The 23,546-nt window shown below is 41.8% G+C and overlaps 2 protein-coding genes across 2 annotated transcripts; one reads left to right on the top strand and one right to left on the bottom strand.

Moving 5' to 3' along the window:
- Positions 1-2,743: 2,743 nt before the first annotated feature.
- inaa (internexin neuronal intermediate filament protein, alpha a) lies at positions 2,744-6,659 on the bottom strand (the record flags this gene model as incomplete). Its single annotated transcript, XM_080740648.1, has 3 exons — positions 2,744-3,020; positions 3,134-3,258; positions 5,601-6,659. The coding sequence occupies 3 exons, from the start codon at positions 6,657-6,659 to the stop codon at positions 2,744-2,746; spliced, it is 1,461 nt and encodes a 486-aa protein (XP_080596774.1).
- Positions 6,660-9,331: 2,672 nt separating this feature from the next.
- ddx43 (DEAD (Asp-Glu-Ala-Asp) box polypeptide 43) lies at positions 9,332-22,038 on the top strand (the record flags this gene model as incomplete). Its single annotated transcript, XM_080740646.1, has 17 exons — positions 9,332-9,643; positions 10,984-11,272; positions 11,411-11,466; positions 11,598-11,724; positions 12,817-12,990; positions 14,089-14,170; positions 14,859-15,018; positions 15,884-16,002; positions 17,195-17,305; positions 17,781-17,922; positions 18,588-18,688; positions 19,086-19,173; positions 19,499-19,626; positions 20,357-20,466; positions 20,823-20,961; positions 21,600-21,687; positions 21,808-22,038. The coding sequence occupies 17 exons, from the start codon at positions 9,332-9,334 to the stop codon at positions 22,036-22,038; spliced, it is 2,457 nt and encodes an 818-aa protein (XP_080596772.1).
- Between the last annotated feature and the right edge of the window lie 1,508 nt (positions 22,039-23,546).

Below are 23,546 nucleotides of genomic sequence, written 5' to 3'. Positions count from 1 at the left end.
CCGGAAGGCGGAAGTTATGCTGGAACGCCTACTGAGTGGCAAAAAAAAAAATAATACTTTCTGGCCTTTTGATAGATTGATTGAAGACTTTATTAGAAGTTTGTATAGGAAAAGGTACAGTTTCATGAAGGTCCTTGACAGCCCATACATCCAAACATTAAAGTCCTATCTGTTAGCATTAAACTACGTTAAACTCCCTTTGCCACTCGATCTGCCATTCACTTTACGCATGCGCATACCCTCTACACATGGTGACCTTAAACATTCTCAACGTGCGTGTGTGTTTGTGTACAAGAGTGTTTGATGTACAGCTAGAAAACATGCCTTATCCAATATGGATGTTCTCGGTACACAGTAAAATAATCCAACATGTAATACTTTATATTATTAATTGTTAAATAAAATATTAGGAGGATATGTTGTCTTTGGGTCCAGAATTCCAAGCGTTTCACCTGGCTGGGACCTATCATTTAGTTTTAGAGTAGAGAGAGAACAGGGTGAGATCACTGCATTGATCTGCTTGTACCTGAAGCTGTTGCGATAAACAGGTTATCTTCCAGGACGAGCATTGGCCTTTTTTTCTTCTTTTTGCCCTTTCCCCTATTTATTCGTAGTTCTGACAATGTATTCCTCCCCAAACACATTTCTGTGTGTTGTCACTATGGTTGTATCCTACCGGCTTATCTGCCTGTGAGGAACCCCCTCTGGGAGGGCACAGAGAGCCCAGCCTGTAGGAGTACTTGTGGTGACAAATTATGCTCCCTTGGTTCATTCCCCTAAACACAGGCCATATCTTGTGCGATACCTTATCCCTTTTACCTAACCTTATTAGGAATTCTTTTTGTATTTTGAAAAACATTTTAAAATAGCTGATCTACATCTACACATTATGAGCTTGTACATTGGCTATTTTCACTATTTTAAAATGTTTCAAAATATAAAAAAAAAAAAACATATATTATTAGGCACCAGGGATAAGGCGCTGTGCAAGATAGGGGCTACAGGCTAATCCCCCAGGGCCCCAGGCCAAAGGGACCTGAATGTGAACCAAAGAGTACTGTCAGGCTTGTGTCTGTGTGTACTTACAGTATAGGCCTATGGCTGTGTCTATGCATTTATTGTCTTTATCTAGTATGAAAGCTGTGAAGAACCTGTTGGGCATTTTATTTTATTCACATTTTATTTCATTTTATATTTTACAAATGATGTTCAGTCAGTGGGAAGACAACACTGGAAATTAGTATTGTGTGTGTTATACTTGGTATGATTTATACATTGATTGTATATATTTTAGGCTATACATTGTTAATAAAATAAATTGAATCGATCAATCATTGTACCAATACATATAAATGGATATAACTTTTCCTTGTGCGATTTAGTAAGGAATGCTCTAATGGTTACCAGACAGCATATAGTGTACATGACATTTAAATGACAATGTTGCCAAAAGAAACAAAACACTATACACACTCAACCACAAAAATATAGAAACTTTATCCTAAACATATTTACTTCATTGTATCATTACAAATAGGCTTCAGTGCAAATCTCCTGCCACACAAAACTTTTGATGAAGTAAAAAGCCTTTAAAAAGACAAAGTGGTCTCACACAGGAACCAACATATTTTTTAGAAACATTTGTTTTATGTGGTCTATATTATACAGAATACAACACGTCTCTGTATGAATAGGTCAATGTCTGGTGAGAAATTGAATTGATTACGCACCCCAATTTAAACAAGCCATTGACCTTGTATCAGTGAACTGTACTGTCCTGTACCTTTTCCTATGCAAACTTATAATAAAGTATTCAATCAATCAGACAAGCTTGGAAATGCAATCTTATAGTGTTAATCAATACATCTTCTTGAGCTTTGACCACCAAATTGTGCCATGTCAACTCTAGTTAGTGATGTTATTGAACATGGCCTTGTGTTGTTGTGATGACAGTTTACGGCATCATTCTTGACAGTGACTTAACTAAAAATAGTCTCTGTGCATAACCATAGTCAAAGATGCTTAATTTAGAAAGATCTGCCACCCCACGCTTAGCCACTAGATGCAAAATGGTACACAAATGGACTACTAGGTCAGAGGAGCCACCTGACGTCAGATCTCGTGAGCATCCTATGTTTACTGTTAGATCTCGCGACAGTGTGTTGCTGCCTGGGACATAGAAAGGTAGATAACAAAGTTGATTTTCTCCTGATTTGTCTGTCTGAAATATGCCATTTCCAAATGTTCGGTAGATTATGCGACTTGGGAAGAATGTTCACTTTTCCCATTTGGAATGAATAGACTCATGGCCTACTTCTGAGCCCTTAGGTGTGTCTTCTTTTTTTATATTTTTTTCTCAGTCGTAGTCCCGAGTTTTCAAAAGGTGGCATAACTATTTCCTGTTCATGTTCCTATTGCTTCGTTGGATTGGCTCTGCCGCAGATTTGAACCGGAAACACACGCTATGAAGGTGTTGTATGTTTCCTATTCAGATCTGCTGCAGAGCCAATCAAAAGATATGAAACATATGACATAGGAAACTGAAACGCAACAGGAAACGGGCATGCCACCTTCTGGAAACCTGGGAAACATTTATGCACAGAGCGGAGCCTATGCCCTATGGTAAAGGCATAGCTTTTAAACACTGTCAATAGACAGTATGGGACAATGTTTTTATACACTGGATGTTGATGATTTAAACTTTTTTCTTTTTCTTCATAAATGTCCCTCTGTCTGTCTCTTTCTAGCTGTTGGAGTTAAGATCTGCCTCTTCATTCTTCTCCACTTTCACTTCAGCAGTCTCCTTCAAGCTCTTCTCTACTTTCACTTCAGCAGTCTCCTTCAAGCTCTCCTTCCGAGCCGCTTCCTTCTTCCGGCTCTTCCTGGAGGAGGAGGGGGATGAGGAGGGGGAGGGGGGGGATGAGCCTGCTGAGGGAAGGGGCAGGTAGTTGACAATGTGATTGGCTGCTCCATATGACATCCCTGTGCCGAAGTGTGTCTCCTCCCCTTCCAGCAGTTTTCTGTGAACCAAAGGAGTTGTCAGGGTGGATATTATTAAATATAACCTGTGCATGAATTACAGGGTTCAAGATTGTGTGTTAGAGAAAGTAAATTTTCTCAGCTGAGCAGGTACCTGTAGGCAGTTATCTCTATGTCTAGCGCCATCTTGACGTTGAGTAAGTCCTGGTATTCCCGCAGGTGCTGGGCCATCTCACCTTTACTGTTCCTCAGCTCATTATCCAGGTGGACTATTGTGTCCTGGAACAATGAAAAAGAGAAGGGTCAGAAAGTATTGTTAACTCTGTATTTTGACTGATGATATTACATGTCCAGAGTCTTGGTCGACTCTGCTGAATGGGAGACAGTCGTGTTTATCTGTGTGCATGAAAGGTATTTTATTTTATTTTGATATTTCACTACAGGATAAGCCACTTGAGTTGTAGCAACTTGTTTTTGAGAGGTCCTCATTGTATTGAATGATCAGAGATGGAATCACTGATCTTCAGTGAAAAGGGTCTCCTTTTGCAGACACAAAATACATTTTCAGTTGGTTTGACAATTTCATTCAATCAGGAGAAAAAAACAATTCCTCCTCACACACCTCCAATTTTGTCTGCTGATTGTTTTGGTCCACTCCTGATTGAATGAAATCAGTATCCTGAACTGAAAATACACTTTCTGTTTTTACGAAAGAGCTGGAAAATGGCAAGACTGAACTGTATAAGCAATGATGATTACTATCAGAACATGGAACTATTTAGCACTTATTTTAAGAAGACAAAAGAGAGAATTAAATCACTGTACTGCCATGTTTTTCCCTGATTATGTCTACACTGCACAAGAAGTCTAGATTCCTGCTGATTTCTGCTGTTACCTTTTGACTGAGCTTGAATGTAGACAGTTATTGCGACCGTAGGTCGCATTTACTATCAAAACCTGCACAAAGTGTGAGTGAGTCAGTCTGTCTGTCACACCTCACACGTCACACTTTTTCCCTGCTTATATCTCCGCAACCGTTGCCCCGATCCATGCCAAATTTTGCACACACGTTCCTTGGCTGCCAAACTACAACCTCCAAGGACCCCCGGAGCTCCAGGGACCCCCAGGTCCCTGGGGGACCCCCAGATGTAAAAAATGACCAAATGCGCAAACATGACCAAATGACCACCCCAACGGGGCTGCTCACGGGGAATTCCCGGGGACCACCGACTCCTGGTGCTCCAGAACGGATGCAAAAGTGGTGGCGCCCCCAGTGGAGGACCCCCTACACTGCAGCTCACATAAAATGCCGTAACTCCGGCTAGGAGCGACCGGGACAGCCGGGGCCGGTACCTATTCGTCCGCCTTGCCGGCGCGGAGACCCCACCCCTCATTTCTCACATGGCCCTCTTCTAGCGCCACCATGAGGCCGATTCTTGCAAAACACATTTTTGGACACTGCGCCTACAATTTTCGCCCTAAAATCACGCAAATCGGTACACAGTATGTCTACACTCATCCCATCAACATGAATCTGTCCCATATTGCGCCACCTCCAGGCCGATTTTAAAAAACACATTTTTGGACACTGCTCCTACAGATTTTGCCCTAAAATCACGAAAATCACTACACAGTATGTCTACACTCATGTCATCAACATGGATCAGGAAGATTTTGGCAAAACACATTTTTGCCCTATTTGTGGAGATAAGTGACCTACGGTCGCTTATCTCCCGATTAGGGAGCCTTACTGGTACAGTAGTAGGCTTATAATAGACTGCATGCAGTGACCATGGCGCACTGATTGCGTTTCAGCACCATAGACAGGGCAACTCATAGTTTTCATAGATTGTAGCCTACAACAATCGTTTCAAAGTGGGCTAATCGTTTTCAAAAATGTACAATGTTCTTGCTTTTACACTATTTCTTCTTGTTTTTCAACATATTATGTGCGTCAGTAATAATAATTTGGCTTCATGCTCATATGAGCAATTGAGCATAAGTCGTTATCAGCAGCACTTCACATATATTTATCTGATTTTTTTCTTTTGAATTTTTTATCCCATGATTTTGTAACCCATTTTTCACCCGGTGTCAGTTATCTAATATAATCCTGGGCGCTACACTCCCTCAATGGACTGACCTCATGCTTCCTTCTATGCATGAGGATACCAAGTTGCTTCTTTCACCTGAAAGGGGGGAGTTTCTCCGCTTTGACGTAGCGTGTGGAAAGAACACGTTATTCCAAACTAGTTAATTTCCCCTCCATTAGGCACCCCGGCTGGCCAGGGAGAGGCAGTATAGATTAGAGACCAGGATTACTGCATGATTTCTGTGAGGGTAACCACCCAGGAGGAGACACAGGGAAAACATGCAAACTCCACACAGAAAGGCCCTTTTGCCAACCCCACCTAGGGTATGGGCATGAACTCAAACCCAGGACCTTCTAGCTGTGAGGCCTGACTGCGCCACCATGACCCCTGAATTATTAAGTCTATGCTTTAGACCTACAGGCCTATAAACAGTAGGCATACACATGCAGATGAAATAACTTTAAGTCTTTAGGCCTACAACATGCTTCAAAAAAAGCTTGTCTTCTCATGACATTGTATTTAGCTTACCTGCATCGCAGCTACTTCGGCATTGTGTGCGTCCTCCATTTCTCGGATCTGCCGTTCCAGAGATTCGTTGGTGCCCTTCAGTGTCTCCACTTCAATGGTCCTGGACTGCAGCTGCCTCCTGAACTCGTTGATCTCCTCCCTGCCAGTGCGAATGGCCTCGTTGTGCCGGCTGGCCTGTTCGTTCAGACTGGCAAATTTGCTCTTGTACCACTCCTCGGCCGACTGGAGGTTCTTGGTTGCCAGGGTGTCGTAGCTGTGCCGGATCTCTTTGAGAGCCGAGGTCAGGTCCGGTTTGGAGAGCTCCACATCCACGGACAGTACGTGTGACGCCTGCACCATGGCACTCAGGTCGTGGATCTCCTCGTCATGCACTTTCCTCAGGAAGGAGATCTCGTCTAGCAGGGACTCCACCTTGCGCTCCAGGTCCAACCGCGCCACCGTGAAGTCGTCCACGTCCTTCTTGAACGACCTCAGGGTCTGCTCTGCATCCTCCCGCGCCCTCACCTCGTCCTCGTATCTGCCACGTAACTTCTGCAGTTCCTCCTCGATGCTGTCCCGCTCCATGAGCATGTGGTTCTTCTCACTGCTCAGTTCCTCCACCTGCGCCCGGAGATCCCGCATCTCCTGCTGGTAAAGCTCGGCTAGCCGGGATGGCTCGTGTTGTTTCTGTCGCAGCGTGACCAGTTCGGCCTCCAGCACCTTGTTCTGCTGCTCCAGGTTCCGGACTTTGTCGATGAACACGGCAAAGCGGTCGTTGAGACCCTGGAGCTGCTCCTTTTCGTTGGTCCGGGTGACCTTGATCTCATTGTTGAGAACGGAGGTCTGGGCTAGGTCGAGGCAGTCGCTTGGGACAGGGGAGAAGGACAAGGGACGGAATGACCCTCTGTAGAAGCCCGGGCACGAGGCGTTGTTTCGGGACGAAGCCAATGACCTGAACCCTGAGGAGGCCGAGCACCGAGTCGAGCCACCACTCAAGCGCAAGGGGGATGCTGAAAAACGGGGAGAATCTCCGAAAATCTTTCGGTAGGACGAGGAGGGATAGTGGTCTCCGTAGTTCATCTTGTCTGTCCTCGGTCCCTCAGGCAGAGATAAAGACTGAGAGACTTAAGAGCTTTGCTGGAGCTTATGTACTGACCTGGAGCAAACACATTACACTGTCAAATCCTGAGTATTATTTGAACTCAGATGGTGCAAATGAACACAGTGGGTAGGTTTGGCACGGCAACGGCCTTATAAGGCAGACTAATATTTATGTTATCCATGAACCTTATGTAGCCACCTCCTTCCTTGTATCCTTTCTATCTCTATGAACAAAGTGAATTTCACCCACTTCTTTACTTCTGTAAACCTGTGATGTGACTGACAATAAAGCTGATCTCTACTCTCTTCCCATGTGTATAGAGGCCTATTGAAAACGTTGTCCACGACAAATAATTTCACCCTGGAACTGTAAACCTTTGAGGTGACAATAACATTTAAGTTGATTAAATGTCGTATGTTTAATAGCCTGATAATAACATTTGATAATGCAAAAAAATAATAAAAAATCGCACCCGTGCGAAGTGAGCGGTGCAAACTAATTCCTGCGCGAATCAGTGTTGATAGGCATGCATGGCAATATTGTTTTTGTTGTGTATGATGTCAGTCTAGAGGTCTGCTCAGACTATATAAGTCTTTATCGTCATTTCTCATCAGTTAGTTGACCAAGCTACGGATTGTAACTTGTAAGAGTGTCGTAGTGTAATGATAAGTGACCTTATTTACCTCCAGAGAGGCCTCCAGAGAGGCCTCCAGAGAGGCGAGAAGAGGCCAGAAGATGAATATTTTAGTTTTTCAAAGTCTGTTCATTTGTATTTTAAACTTGTATTAGCTGCCTATCATTTATAACCTGTAAGATTTTCCACAGTCTGTCTAAAAGTGTGGTTATTTTATCGCTTATAAGTGATATTCATCTAATACAATTTTGAAATTCAAGGTTAGCACCGCTCAATAATTTTTTATGACGTATTTTACACGGGCTAAACGCGTTATGGCGTATTTTACGCCGCCTAAACGCGTTATGACGTATTTTACGCGGCCTAAACGCGTTCTAAATCGGGGTTAACCAATCGGGTGCCTCTGTGACTATGACATCATGGACAGATCAACAGAATCGAAGTGTTTCATTGGTCTAGCGAACTCATGTCATCATCATTTAATTGTGACGTCATAGTTTTGGTAAAAAAGTGGTCTATAGGAGCGGTTAGCACCGCTCAAAAATGCTGTTGTCCAGAATAGCCTACATTTTCTGTTATTTAAAATACAGGTAAGTGTTTGTTAGCCTAATATCTCTTCTCAGTTTTTCATGTCATGCCTAAGGACCCAAAATTCATTTTGTGTTGAATGGCTTTTTCAGAAATAGTCAACATTTGGCACACCAATAACATTTTGATAATATCAGATCTACCAGCTCACAGCATTACATCTTGGATCCAAATATCCTACTTTTAGGCCTACTCCACTACATTAATTTGAAAACTGTAGTAGTAGTCTACTTTCTACTTTGTAGATTGCCTATTATAAAACATACATTAACCACCTCAAACCTATAGGCCTATACGTCATTTTCGGCCATTTGAAAATAGCTGATCTACAAGCTCACAATGCATCACGATGCAACAGATTGTGGGCTTGTAGATCTGCTATTTTCAAAAGATTTTTATAGGTCTACATTTAAAAGCTTGAAATGGGACATTCTGCAGTCTGCATAATGAGTAGGCTACTTTCTACTTTTGAGTACATTTCGATACCAATACTTTGCTACAAAAGTATTGGTATCAAAATGTAGGCCTACTTGAGTAACTCTATACAAGGCCTACATTTTGAATTCCAGACTTTTACAGAGTAATTCATTCTGCATTGCTGATACGTTTACGTTAAAACATTGGAATAGGCCTACTTTTTCCCATTCTGACTAATTTAGCCCCGGGACCCCCTGGAGCTGGAACCTGCGCACGTAGGCCTACCCCTGCCCTGGGAGTCCAAAGACCCCACTTGGAGAACCACTGATCTAAATAAGGGCGTGCAAGGGAAAAAAATAACAGAAAAAAGGATACCTCTATGTCAGGGGTCTTCAACGTTTTCAGACCAAGGACCCCTTAGTTGAGAGCTATGGTTGAGAGAGAGAAGAAGCAGGTACCCCCACAACAACCTGTTAATAGATTAGATTCCATTCAGTTTCATCTTTTGACAGCACAATCACCAGTGTATTTGGATTCATGTTAATGTGTGTTTTCAGATATTTAACCACATAAACCGGCGTCAATACTTACTAAACTTGACCTTTCACTCCGTAATTAGTCTGCTCTTTTCCCCCTCTACACCAAATAGCCGATCTACAAGCTCACAAAGTCTTGCAGAGGCTTTGTGAGCTTGTAAACCTGCTATTTTTTGTCTAAAGTTCAGAATATGGACGCTAGGGTTCAAGTGTTTAATTTCTATCACACAAAGATTTGGAGGACCCCCTAGGGGTCCCAGACCTCCTGTTGAAGACCCTTGCTCTATTTTTCCGGCCAGCGGCCACTCCTCCAGATGTCTCGTGTTGATTTTGATTGGTCAGAAGTTGACCCATGATTCCGCGCACAGGCCTACGCGACGCAGCATCGCCGACATTCAGTTCAGTCAACTTCAGTGGAGGTGCGTGTGACAGCACATGGTCTGACCAAACAAACAGGTGCGCATTTCATTAAACGATGGACGACTGGGAAGAAGAACACGCGGGCGGTGGTGGCGGAACCGCCATCCAGAAGTTTGGCTTCCAGGGCCCTGGAGGTGGTGGTGGTTTCCGTGGCCGTGGAGGTGGTGGGAACGTGAGTTTTGGTGGTGGTAGAAACGTCCCCAGCAGCGACGGTCGCCCGGGAGGAGGTCGTCGGGAGTGGGAGGAAGACGGAGCCTCCGACCGCCGCTCCTTCTCCTTCTCCCGGAGCTCTGACGGTGAACGCGGCCGAGGAGGGGGAGGCCGAGGCCGGGGCTTCCGCGGTGACGGGACCGACTCAACCCCGTCGGTTACTTTTACTGTGGAAAATGACTCCGTGGGAAGAGTTATTGGTAGGCAAAAATGCTTCATTTACATCTACAAAAGTCAAAAACTCAGAAGTGTTGTGATGCAGGTGTTTTTGAAGTGTCCACTTAGCAGCAGGAACCTTTAATGCGAATGAATGCTATCCGAGGCATTCATAAAGATAGTTGGACAATTCACGCACAACACGAGGCACCGAAGTCATTTGGGCATCATTCAGTAATAATATGTGAGTCGAAGAATGTTAGTTTTGACCACAAAATAAATACTTATGCTGCTCGTTAGTGAATCAGAAAGATTCTAAATGCACAGGTGCATGCACCAATCATTAATTGCCATAATAATACCACGCCCCAACCCCTCTGCAGTAGTAGCCTACAACCCATGGATGGAGAACACCAAGGTCATGTTGGTGCTGGTAGGAGGACCTGTTGAGGTCCTCATCAATTACCCTCCAAGCTCCAATCGGAGTCCTCCCTATGTTCCCCAGGTTCTATTCTCCCCACTTCCCTCCCAAAAAGGTTCTATGTTCCCAGGTTCTATGTGTGTGTGTCCCCATATGTTCCCCACCCAAAAAAAGGTATATGTTCCCAACTCAAATGCAGTAAATGGTAGGACATCTTAGCACTAAGAACATGTAGGCAATCCTAATTTAGGTGACCACTCGTCCAGTTGCCCAGTTTCCCACATGTCCAGACTAGTGCCCAGATGTCTCCACGACTCCACCCCTAAGTGCCTACTCGTCCAGGTGCCCACTCGTCCAGATGCCCAGTCATAACAAAAATATGGTGCCCAGCTGTCCCTAGTATTTGTAATTTCTCCCCATTATGTTCCATTGTGTGTGTGTTTAGTGTTGTTATTAATAATTTGAAATTAATGTTTCCTGTATTTTTGGATGAGTGGGGAACATAGAAATAGGGCTAAAGTGGTTAATGTATGTTTTATAATATTGTAATTGATATCTGCAAAGTAACTAGTAACTAAAGTTTTCAAATAAATGTATTGGACTAAAAGTACAATATGTACTTGGTTACTTTACACCACTGCCATTGAATACCTGACCTGTACTATGTTTTTTGACTATTTTCCAAATGCCAAACTCTGTAACACTTCACAGGTCGTGGGGGAGCCAAAATTCGTGAACTTGAAGAAGCCACAGGTGCAAGAATTAAGGCAAGTTGACTTACATTAAACAACAATCTGGTCTAGAATGTTTTTAAAGAAAAAAACAAATTTGACAAGACACAGGTTACCAGTTGAGAGAAATTAGATATTACCAAAAAATAAAACATGTTTAGTTTCTAATCTTCTGGTGTTTTCTTGTAGATTAACAAAGGAGACTATCAGGGTGAGGTGGTCCTCTTCGGTTCCGCTGAAGCCCAACAGAAGGCCAAAGAGATGATCGAAAGCCTGGTTTCTGACAATTCAGGGGAGGAGGTCGGCGGGAGTGGGAGGAAGTGGGAGCAAGACGGAGCCTCCGACCGCCGCTCCTTCTCCCGGAGCTCTGACGGTGAACGCGGCCGAGGAGGAGGCGGGGGCTTCCACGGTGACGGGACCGACTCAACCCCGTCGGTTACTTTTACTGTGGAAAATGACTCCGTGGGGAGAGTTATTGGTAGGCTAATGCAGTGTTTCTCAAACTTGCAAATTTCAAGGTTTCCCCTTAACTCTGACAGTGTACATGCGAGTACCTGACCTGTACTATGTTTTTTTTGACTATTTTCTAAATGCCAAACTCTGTAACACTTCACAGGTCGCGGGGGAGCCAAAATTCGTGAACTTGAAGAAGCCACAGGTGCAAGAATTAAGGCAAGTTGACTTAAATTAAACAACAATCTGGTCTAGAACGTTTTTAAATAAAAAACTAATTTGACAAGACACAGGTTACCAGTTGAGAGAACAACATGTTTAGGTTCTAATGCTCTGGTGTTTTATTGTAGATTAACAAAGGAGACTATCAGGGTGAGGTGGTCCTCTCCGGCTCCGCTGAAGCCCAACAGAAGGCCAAAGAGATGATCGAAAGCCTGGTTTCTGACAATTCAGGATTCGGCAGTGGATACGGCAGTGGTAAAATGCTTCTTCTGCAGCATCCCTTATATTAAGACAGGGGTCTGTGACCCTTAGGGGGTCCTCACAGTTACTACAAGGGGTCCACCAAATCTTTGTATGATTTTTTTTAACCACTTAGTATCCCTATTCTGAGAACTTTAGCCAAAAATAGCAGATCTACAAGCACTTTTGATCGCGTTGTGATCTGCTATTTTCGGTAAAGAGGTTTGGTGTAGAAGGGAAAAGAAAGCAGACCAAGACAAGTTTACTTAGTATTGACAGTTTAAGTGTTTAAATGTCTGAAAATCCACATAAATATGATTCCAACACTGACTGTGCTGTCAAACAAGACTATGAAGCTATCTATGAAATCTGTCAAGATTTTGATATTTTATACAATATATAATGGGGGTCCCTGCTTTATCTCTCTCAGCCAAGGGGTACTTGGTCTTAAAAAACGTTGAAGACCCCTTCCATAAGTTGTTTAGTCTCGACTCTCTTATCTGCCTCACATGGTCTTGAGGGTCATCATGGCCTACTTGTTTTGTAGAGATGGAGGTCATTTGAGCCAGACTGATATATCAGCCATTATTTGACTTTTTTTGCTATCGGCAATTATGCAGCCAATGTGTCCTGATTATTATTTTTTACCACCTTGAACCTGGCTTTGTTATTTTGGGCATGTCATTAAATTAAACAAGATTTTAGTAATTTTTCAAAAGTAGCAGCTCTACAAGCTCAATACATTCCATTGCACTGCCCTGTAATTCTTAAATGTTTTACTTTTGAAAAACTAGTCAAATATTTGACAATATCGCTCAAAGCATTCTTGCAAAATTAATTTAACAATTGGCCATGTTTACTGTTAAGTTGTTAGCGGTTTCTGAAAGAGTAAGGTGGTGGTTTACTACAAATCCATTATCTACGTTTTATTTTTTATTAACGGCGTAGGAGCTTAGCGTTTCCTTGCATCAGAGCATAAAATAATCGACTGTACTGAATGATTATTGGTGTGCATGTGAACCTAGCCATGGAATCCATCTGGATAAGAACGGCCATTTCCTATGAATACCCATCCGTTGTTGCAGCATATGTTCCTGCTTTCTCTAGGTGCAGGTAGAGGTGGAGGCTTTAATAGAGGAGGAGGAGGCGGCGGCGGCAGGAGTTCCTCTGCCTGGTCGAATGATCAGTTGAAGGCTGGTGAAAGTGCTCCAGTCCTGGAGCCCATTGACTGGAGCAACCTGAGGAATAACTGGGATAAGTATGAGGAGATGAAGTGGAAAGGTGAGGAAACTAAGGCATATAATTATGATTATGAACTAGCAACATGTCTTTAACTAACTGTTATTCCAAGTGGTGTAGGACTCTGCAGTTACCAATGTGACTGTTGTGATTGCTATGCACATGTCTGTGGTGGTCCTGTGTGTCAAAGATACTGATTGGTTGAGCAGAGAAGGATTTGCTGCCTGTATGCTGTTGTTTATTTGCCATTTTACAACATACTAAATATTCAGGATCCGTAATAAACCCATAATTTCATGAACAATGGGCAGCTACTGTGGCACCAACGCCTACTTAATTTTGTAGGCAAGTTAATTTGACTTTGTCTAGCTGTAAGCTTCTACCAAAACCATGTTATTTGACTGTTAAAAACACTGCTGATATACAATACATAATTGTTTTCATTCGGGTGTGTGAGATTCAATCACAAAAGTAGTATGTATCCAAAAAATATAGCTCTGTCTGAAAACCATTTGAATTAACCATCTTCTCTGTTTGTAGGCTTACAGTAGTTTTGTGGTATGATAATTTCCTGAATTGATGTCATAGCAGTCCCGTTCAATTAACAACTTAATTCTTAACTCTATACAGTGTTTTTCACATTAAAGTGTTGTCCAGACAGCATTTTTATTGGTGATGCAATGCTGTCTTGTGCAAAATTGAGAGATGAAGAAGTGCAAAATGTTCAAGTAAATTGTCAGCACATTTTTAGGTGTGCATGCACACATTTGTGGATTTCACCGTACTGCCACAATGGATCCAATGCTAGCACAGCATACACAATTATAATTATGCTTCAACACATCTAATATTGGGGCATATCAAAATGTCCTAGATGTGGACATTGTTGCCACCTTATCAGTGTGAAACACAGACAGCACTGAGTTGACAGTGTGGCCATCGCACTGCTCTGTGCGAGCTTGACTATCGCCTCACTCAGGCACAAATGGATCCTATTTGGTTCCATTTGTATACTGTCAGAGTTAAGGGGAGACCTTGAAATGTAACGGTTAGAGAAACACTGGTTTACACATTCAGGCGTGCAAATGGGCTTGGAATCATGCACCCAAATGTAATTATTGTGAACCTGTTATACTGTAGACCTTCCACCCCTGAAGAAGATGTTCTACATCGAGTCAGAGATTGTAGCCCGTCTCACTCCAGAGGAAGTCAAAGAGTGGAGGTAACTCTGACATCATTTTTGCCTCCGGTGTTCTTGTGCCACATTTGTTTCCCCATACAGCATCTGGCCTGCAGGTGGCACTATATATTTAGCCTATATAAAACATTTCAGCATCCCCTGTAATTGACCCGTTCCTAGGTCCTACTCAATTTAGGCAAATAACAAAATGTTTTGTTCTTGGTGTCATTGTTGCAGTAATTTCACAGTGCACTTTGATACATGGCACCAAGGGGGGAAAAACGGCATAGTGCAAATGGACAGTGTAAAGACGTTCTCTAGTAAGCAGTAGTTTGTGTTGTAGAGCTGGACAATATGACCACAAATCACAATGATTTCAGACATTTACCTCATGAATAGTAAATATTTTTAAAATATCTCATAAAATGTTTCTTTGAGACAACACATACATTGTTCTGGAATGTGTAATGGTATGGAATGGTCCAATTGTGTGATTTGTGTCATGAAAATATTGTATATACAATATATAATATTGAAAATATTATATATTAATATTTAATATATAACTATTTAATTTGATTGTGTCAAACCTTACACCAAATGGTACCAACCGCTGACTGTGGCTTTAGAGGACCAGCGGCAGAGACGTAGAGCACATAGCAAAACCTGAATAAGCAAAAACAAATTCTGACCTTTTTGTGGGTGTGTATATGTGTGTTTCCCTCCTCAGGAAGGAGAATAATGATGTCATTGTGGATGATCTTAAAGAGGAGGGGGAGAAGCGCCAAGTTCCCAACCCATGTCGCACATTCCTGGAAGCCTTTGAACACTATCCAGAGATCATGGAGAACATTGTGAGAGTCGGCTTCACCAAGCCTACCCCCATCCAGGTAGGCCGGGGTGGGCCTTAAGTAACTCTGTGTCACTCTGTCTTGACAGCTTGCAGGCTCATTGAGTAAGTGACTGAAAGTTAGTGGATAATTGATGGAATGAGAGGGACATCATGGACTACAAGAGGCATACTGATTTGACTGTCAGAACCATACAAATAGCAAGTCAGGTTTATTTGGGAAATAACCTAAACACAGTTTGGTGTCTTTATTCATGCTAGCTTTGATGAGAAATGCTGATCTGTATGTGGCAGCATGTTTCTTTTCTTCCAATGACTGGCATGCTTTATTCCAGTCAAATGTAATGAATAGAGAGACCAGAAAGGTGGGGGAGAGAGGCGAGTGACATGCTGACAGTGCTTTACTACTTGATGTATGATTGGTTAAGTCCGATTTTTCAATTGCGTCATCAAACTCTACTGACACTGGCTTTGGTATTTCAAAATCCAGTCATGTTTCATGAACCTGTTCAGTTAATCATGAGCGTTGTCATGAGTTTTGTTTGGGCATGGTGCCCAGGAAACACCATGGCACAAAGCCAATTGATTAAGTCCTACCTTGTCACAAAGCAAAACCTTAGATGTAGTTTACATTTATACCCATTTACTGGAGTCACACTTTCATAAAATTGGTCCATAAATAAGTTATTTTGAGCCAAAGTGTGTCTTGGTCTTTAAAAGGATTTGATTAAATACAGAGTGATTAGTGTTCAACGAAGATCTTTTGTCAACCTTTTTCCATCGCTCAAAATCACGATGAACAATTACATTCAAACTGTGCAGGCCTGGACGAAACAACAAGACCTCTTAATTGTCATCTTGATCAGATAATGGCCGGAGTATGTTTTGCTTCTGTTCGTCTCCAGTCTCAGGCATGGCCGGTGTTGCTCAGTGGAGAGGACCTGATTGGAATCGCCCAGACAGGGACAGGAAAGACTCTGGCCTACCTGCTGCCAGGCTTCATCCACATGGACGGACAGGAACTGTGAGTCTGGAACCTGCTGTTTATCACAGGCATTAAGCTGCACAATTGATTTAACCTCTTGAACCCTAGCATAAAAAAGTAGCTGATCAACAAGATCACAATGTGTAGAAAAGAGTAGACCAAGTACATAGGAAACTTTACAAAGTATAGAGGTTTTAAAGGGAGATTTCACTTGAATAGAAAAAGAAACTTAGGTCATTTTATCGTCTACTAAGGCTTTTTGGAGCACCTGGGACAGTTTTTAAGTTGCTTTTATTCAGTATTAGGATATTTGATATTCATTTGAGACACGCCTCCTTCCTATACAAACCCATTGTAACTTCAAACTCCATTTTAACCAGATAAATTCATCGAAAACACGTCCTTGGTTCTGGTGACCCATACTGCCCTTGAAAGTGAAATATTCCTTTACAGGGTTTCCTGCCCGTCTGTAGGGCCCTTAAAGGAGTAGTTCACCCCCAAAATGACTTTTTTTCTATTGATTAGTCACGACATGGAGACTAGAGTTCAATAATATTTTTTGTTTTTTGTCACATTCCTAAGACAAAAATGTGATAACAATAAATTTACCCCCATTGATTCCGGATGGTGACCCGTTTCGAAACGGGTCACCATCCAGAATCAATGGGGGTAAATTTACTCGAATCAAATTTTTGTCTTAGGAATGTGACAAAAACCAAAAAATATTATTGAACTCAAGTCTCCATGGCGTGACTAATCAATAGAAAAAAAGTCATTTTGGGGGTGAACTACTCCTTTAACTTCTTTTTTTTTTTTTTACAATCAGGTTGCCTGCATGTTTAGGAAGAATTTTGCATAATTTTCACCAGACTCTTGGCCGGGTGCTACAGATTTTAGGCCCTCCTGGCCAATAAAGTGTTGCCGAAAACCCTGCTTTAAGTGGTTAATTTATTTGAAAAGTTGTTCAGGGTGTCTCTTAAACCAGTGTTTCACTTTTGGGGAAAAAACTAAAACTATTTCCATTTGTTTCTTTGTTTGGACCCCTGGACCCCATTTCTTCTAAGTTGAAAAATGTGGAAGTGCGTAAAGGATTTAATACAGTTTATGAAAAGATGGAGCAAAGTCTTATTCAATTTTGACAACTTGCCATCTTTAACTGAGCTAACATGGAGCGTTAGTGTGGCCAGTGAGTGCATGTGTACACAAACTTCTCTGTGTGTTTCTTCTGCAGGCCCAGGGCAGATCGGGGGGGTCCTGGTATGTTGGTGTTGACCCCAACCAGAGAGTTGGCCCTGCAGATTGAAGCGGAGTGTAACATATACAGCTTCAAGGGCTATAAGAGGTACACGATAGCTAGCAGCAAACCTAATTAAAGGACTGGTCTGGTAGGACTTATTTCCTATCAATTACACCTCATGAAGCATTGAAGCATATTGTTGTTGATATTCTGACATGTTATCTTGTTTATTATAGTGATGTATTATCTGCTTTTTTGTAAGTCGCTTTGGATTAAAAGCGTCTGCTAAATGCCTAAACTGTAAACTGTAATTGAATTCATGGATATTTTTTAGTTTGTCGCATTCCTAAGCCAATAATTTGATAATTATAAAGACCCTCATGTATCCGGTAGGAGAAACAAAGGAGACTCTTAAGCCCTATTTTATACCAAACGATATCAAACATAAAAAAAAAACATAAGGATATACTTGTCACAACATAATGTGATCAAGTTCCTCGACAAGGTTTTGGGTAAACAAAATATTGTAATGTTTTATTCATGTCTCATTGTAATCTCTCTTCTATGGTCTGTGTTTCAGTGTTTGCATCTATGGTGGTGGCGACCGGAGGGGCCAGATCAGCGCTGTGAAGAAAGGGGTGGACATCGTGATCGCCACGCCAGGACGACTAAATGATCTGCAGATGAATGACCTCATCAACCTGCGCTCCATCACTTACTTGGTCAGCACTGCGTTTTGCTCATGGTTATAATATATCTAGAGGAGGGACTGCCCCGCCCACAGCTATTCATTTCAATGAGCGTTGCTCACCAGCGTTTGAAGCTACTGTAACAACGCTCTACTTCCATATTTCTGGGGTAACATGTCATTAGGTTGAACACCCTTTGGTCTGACCACCAAAACCTAACCTTAACCCTAACCTCAGTAAAACTATGCCTAAACATAACCTTAACCCTAACCTCAGTAAAACTTTGCCTAAACCTAACCCTAACCTCAGTAACCGTAACGCGGGTCGCGGTGATTATCTAACCTGCCGACGCTGTTTGACCCAATGGGAGTTCGACCTATGGGGCATTCCCCATTTCTGGATATGAGCACAAATTTGGTGCCCAAATGCAGAAGTCTTGAGCACCGAGCAGACGGGTTTCAAACGGTAGAAGCATGCGCAGTGGCGTTTTAAAGGGAAAGACCACTCATTTTAAAAATGTAATGTCATTAATATACCTTGGAGTTATGTGTGGAAAAAGAAAAAGGTTCCCCCCCCTTCTGTGTTGCCTAGAACTGGTGGATTGATTGTGGGGTTTGGCTTGCAAAGTACACTTTGATGTCGATGTGTTATTAATTAGTACATGTTTGTCAATGTTGTTGTCCACTCTTACCTAATAGGTCCTGGATGAAGCAGATCGTATGCTGGACATGGGTTTTGAACCACAGATCATGAAGATTCTACTGGACGTCCGCCCAGACAGACAGACTGTCATGACCAGGTGAAAATCTAGTCACGTGTACCGTAATTAGGTTAATTAAACGGGTTCATAGCGGAACAATGAAAGTCATATTACCCAGGCACAACAAAATCCCTTCTCCCTTTAGACTGAAAAAAAAAAAGAAAAAACGTGGAAAGAGTTTAACCTTACAATGTCTCTTGCCATGTGACTTCATATTTGTTGATAATGGTAGCCATGTGACTTCATATTTGTTGATATTGGTAAACATGTCGCCGTCTTTAACAGTTTCCATTAAACTCTACCACTCGTCTATCGATAACATTATACTCCTGTTGGTTTTGTTTTTGTTAAATTAATAATTTATTTATTTTTGTTAAATTAAGAATTCATATTTTTAATTCAATCATTTCTATCCTCTACTATTGGGCTGTTCAAGTGCCACCTGGCCCAGTGGGGTGAGACGCTTGGCCAAATCGTACCTGAAGAACCCCATGATGGCGTACGTGGGTACGCTGGACTTGGCAGTGAGTGGAACGTTATAATGTTGCCTGTAATTCTATAGAGAATTGTTTTTGCTTGAGCATAAATTTAGTTTAAACTGTTGAAAAGAATACAGTGATCTTATAAGTGCATGAGACCTACACTCCAAAAGATTCCTACACCATCACAAGATTATCTTCCTTCCATGTTGTCTGTGTAAAGTGACTGTGTAAGAGTGTAGAGGTTTTGGTGTACAATAGGCCTTAGTCAGTGTGTTATAATGCAAACAGAACATGAACTGTTCTGTTCATGCCACTTAATATTTTCATGTTAGTTAATATATATGCCTTGTCTCTTGCTGTGTCCCAGGCGGTAAATACTGTCCAGCAGACTATTCTGTTTGTCCAGGATGATGAGAAGAAGCCCTATTTGTTTGATTTCATCAGCAACATGCTGCCAGAGGACAAAGCCCTTATCTTTGTTGGCAGAAAGGTTACGTGAGTAGAAAAATGGCAGCGTGATTCTATACGATAAAATCTGTTAAAAATGTGAGTGTGAACTTGACGTCTAAAAGTCTAACCAGCAAGCAGAGCCTTGCTCAAGGGCATGTTTAAATTGCCACATTTCTGTCTACTGAATTGGAATCAAAGGCAGTGCCTAGACGCTTCAGAATTTAGAGGTTTGTGGGCTATTATAACACTGGATATGGTTCTTAAAGGGATATTTCACTTTCAAAAAAACCTTTGGTCATTTTATCGTCTAATCAGGCTTTTGGGAACACCCAGGACAGTTTTTGAATTTCTTCATTCAGTATTTAGATATTTGATAATTGATATTCATTTCCTCCTATTTTCCCCCTTCCAGGACCTTCCTATACAAACCCATTATAACTTCAAACTCCATTTTAACATTGATAGATTCAATGAAAACAACTGTCCTTTTTTTCCCTTTTTCTGGGTCCTACTCCTCCTCCTCCCACGAAACACTCCACCAAACACTCCCTGCTAACAAGTGCCGCCACAGCCTGTAGGAGTATGTGCAGTGACATTATTGTCACCCTCTCCGTTCGGCTGAATTCAAACCCACAACCTTCACGTTGGTGGGCTGGCACTTTAGCACTGAGCCACCGAGTGCCTGAGATTTTTGTCTTCTGTCCAAATCATAGCAATAATGGTTAAGCAAACGTGTTTACTTGACAAAATTAAACACATTTCTGTTTTTTCTTAGGTGTGATGACCTCTCCAGTGACATGTGCCTGCGTGGTCTGGCGGTACAGAGTCTCCATGGTGACCGGGAACAGTGTGACCGCGAGGAGGCACTGAAAGACTTCAAAGACAGTACGCAGCAGGAAGAGATGACATTCACTTGAAAATTACTCTGAATTTCTTGTCTGCTATTTTATAATAAAAGAAGCAGGATAGGATTATTATTGTTACATATAATATCTAATATTTCCCTCAAGTATTTAACCTTTTGCATTACGAAACCAATGGCATACTTTACAATGTCTTATCGTCACTGATTCCTTGTGGGTAGTTAGGTCTGTAATACAATCCCCCATTGTTAACGGTGTGTGTGTATCAGGTTTTTGTGATGGTTTCTTGAATTCCTTGTGTTTGCATTTGTAGCCAAGTAATAACCAAGCATTGTAGGCTTACATAGATGTGTGTTTTGTGTACATTGAACGTTTAAGGTCGCGTCCGTATCCTGGTGGCAACAGACCTAGCATCCCGAGGGCTGGATGTTACTGACATCACTCACGTCTTCAATTACGACTTCCCACGAAACATCGAGGAGTACGTGCACCGTATTGGACGCACAGGCCGTGCAGGGTGAGAGATGGAGCATTGTGTGCATAGATATAAAAAGCTAGATGCCGCTGGAGTTCATTGGAGCGACTCGTAAAACAGGATAGGCGAAAGTGCCGAAGGCACGCTGCCACTTAAAATGACTACTGGCCAATCACAGCTGTCTTTTCTGGGACTTATCAATTCAATTCAACAGCTTTATTGGCATGTTTACATCCAGTTCCGATGTTGCGTGGCTCAGCTGTTCTTAGAGGCTGCATACGAAAAGACCCGCCCCCAAGTGCCTCTGATTGGCTTAACGAACTTCCGTTTCAGTTACGCATGTGAAATAATTCTGTCAAGAAACGCCTATCCTTTTTTACAAGCCCCAGAGAGCCAGAAGGGGCGTCTACCTTTCAATGTCTATGATTGTGTGTGTGTGCGCTTTACATTCGCACCATTACTCAGAATTTTCCCAGTACGGCCACAGTGTCTGCTGTTGACTACCGATCTATGGGAGTTGGGCTCAAACGCCTTGCTCCAAGGCAGTAGTGGCTGCTCAGGAGTGTTTCTTAGCCTGTCAGGGATTTAAACCAGTGTCTGTGAGATTACAAACCTTTTATCTTTTTATCATAATTGTCAGTTCATGAATTTTTCATTCTGTGACATTTGTGTTCTTGTAGACGTTCAGGAGCCTCCGTTACCTTGGTGACCAGAGGAGACTGGAGGATGGCATCTGAGCTGATCTCCATCCTGGAGCGAGCTGGACAGGTTGGAACACACACATTTCCTTGATTTACTAATATATTTATTATTGCTGCTAAAATGTCTTGAGGAAACCAGAACCAAACAATTTGACTCGTGGGTACCTGTATGCAATTCCTTTTCTAGGATGTCCCCCACGAGCTTGTGATGATGGCGGAGAGATTTGACAAACACAAACAAGAGAAGGAGTTGAACAACAACAACAGATTTGGAGGTGGAGGAGGAGGAGGGAGGAGAGATGGTGGAGGAGGTGGAGGAGGAGGGGGAAGGGGTTATGGTGGAGGTGGAGGAGGAGGAGGAGGAAGGAGGGATGGTGGAGGAGGAGGAGGCAGATATCGGGGAGATAGTTGGTTCTAACCAGGGGTTTTCTTTCATCCGAGTGCAGCCATGTGTACAGCCACCACACTCCTATGCAGACCTGAAAAAGTATTACATTACATTTTTTATGTTTTATATTTGTTTTATTGTATGCTGTAAGCAGGTGGCAAAACTCAAGAGAATTGTTAATCACAAGCAGGTCATATATTTGTTTTTGTGTTTTTCATAACCGGAAGGTCCATGTGTGTGTGTTTGTGTGTTTTGGAACCTTCATTTGTATTTTACATTAACCTTTTATTTAATGTTTTTGTTATATAGGAAAAGAAATGTCCTTGTGTGTATAATGTTCATTAGCTTGCATGTTTGAGCTACGGTTTATCATATGTATTGTCACTGTTTCCAAATTGGAAATTATACAAAAAAGAAACGTATGATTTAACTACCTCTCCTGTCTTTTATTTTAGTTTAATGTGCTTGAAACCAACCAATTAACAATTCTGCGTAGAATAAATTGATCAACAATCTGTACTATTACTCGCAAGAGTTTTCTACAATAGAATAGATTACGTTTGTATTACCTTTTCACAGTAAATGTAAATTGGTATTATACTGTAGAGGAGAAATGTACAACCTAGTTCTGCATAAATAAATCTTTACATAATTGTGAAACTTGGCAATTAATAGTTTATTTGGTCAGCTGCTCATCTAATTACAAAGTTTAACCATGAACAATGTACAACCACATGTCCCCATCCATCAGGCTCACAGGGGCATCATAAAGTTAAAGACCACAGATGTGGAAACAATGTATCCATCTATCGTCACTAACACGCCCATTTACAGTACAGACTGGGTTGAGTTGGCATGGATCTTAGCTGATTCATGCTTTGCAGTAGCCACCCACCCTCTTCCGGAAACTATTTCATTTAATCATCCTGGATAACGGAAGTTGGTCGTTTACTAGGCTAGCTTTGCGGATGGATTTCAAAGAAAATGAAACTTAACATGAGTTGCTCACAGTCCTTGTTAGTTTCATTTTTAAGTAAAAGTTAGAAGTGGACTAATTATTTGCACGTGTACAGTATAGGCATAACCTAAATCCATACTGATTTGTTCTGTTCAACAGACTTTAAGGGCTCTATTGTGATCCAGGTCTTATGCCTTAACTTCTTTGCCTTTTTTTACTATATAGACATATCTTTTTTCTGATCTGCAAGCTCACAACGTGCAGATGTAGATTAGCATTTGAAGTATTTAAAAATGTTTTTCAAAATAGTAAAAAAAAGGCAAAGAAGTTAAGGCATAAGACCTGGATCATAATAGAGCCCTAAGAGTCTAAGGAGCAAATCAGTCTGGATTCCAGGCTAGTGACAGTATTGCACTTTGATAACTAATTAGAATTTAGTGGTCAGAGATGTTCACTGATCTAACAAAACCTTTTTGCCATAACATTTTGTTTTCTATTTTAGAAAAGAATTTCACCCGCTTTTTTCCACTTGTGAACTTGTAATGAGACAATCTAGAAGTTGAATAACCAAACTTTAATT

This window comes from Nannobrachium achirus, assembly GCF_963921795.1.
Source record: "Nannobrachium achirus genome assembly, chromosome: 13".
NCBI classification, from domain to species: domain Eukaryota; kingdom Metazoa; phylum Chordata; class Actinopteri; order Myctophiformes; family Myctophidae; genus Nannobrachium; species Nannobrachium achirus.
The sequence above is the reverse complement of the archived record's forward strand: the minus strand, read 5'-3'. Positions and strand labels throughout refer to the sequence as shown.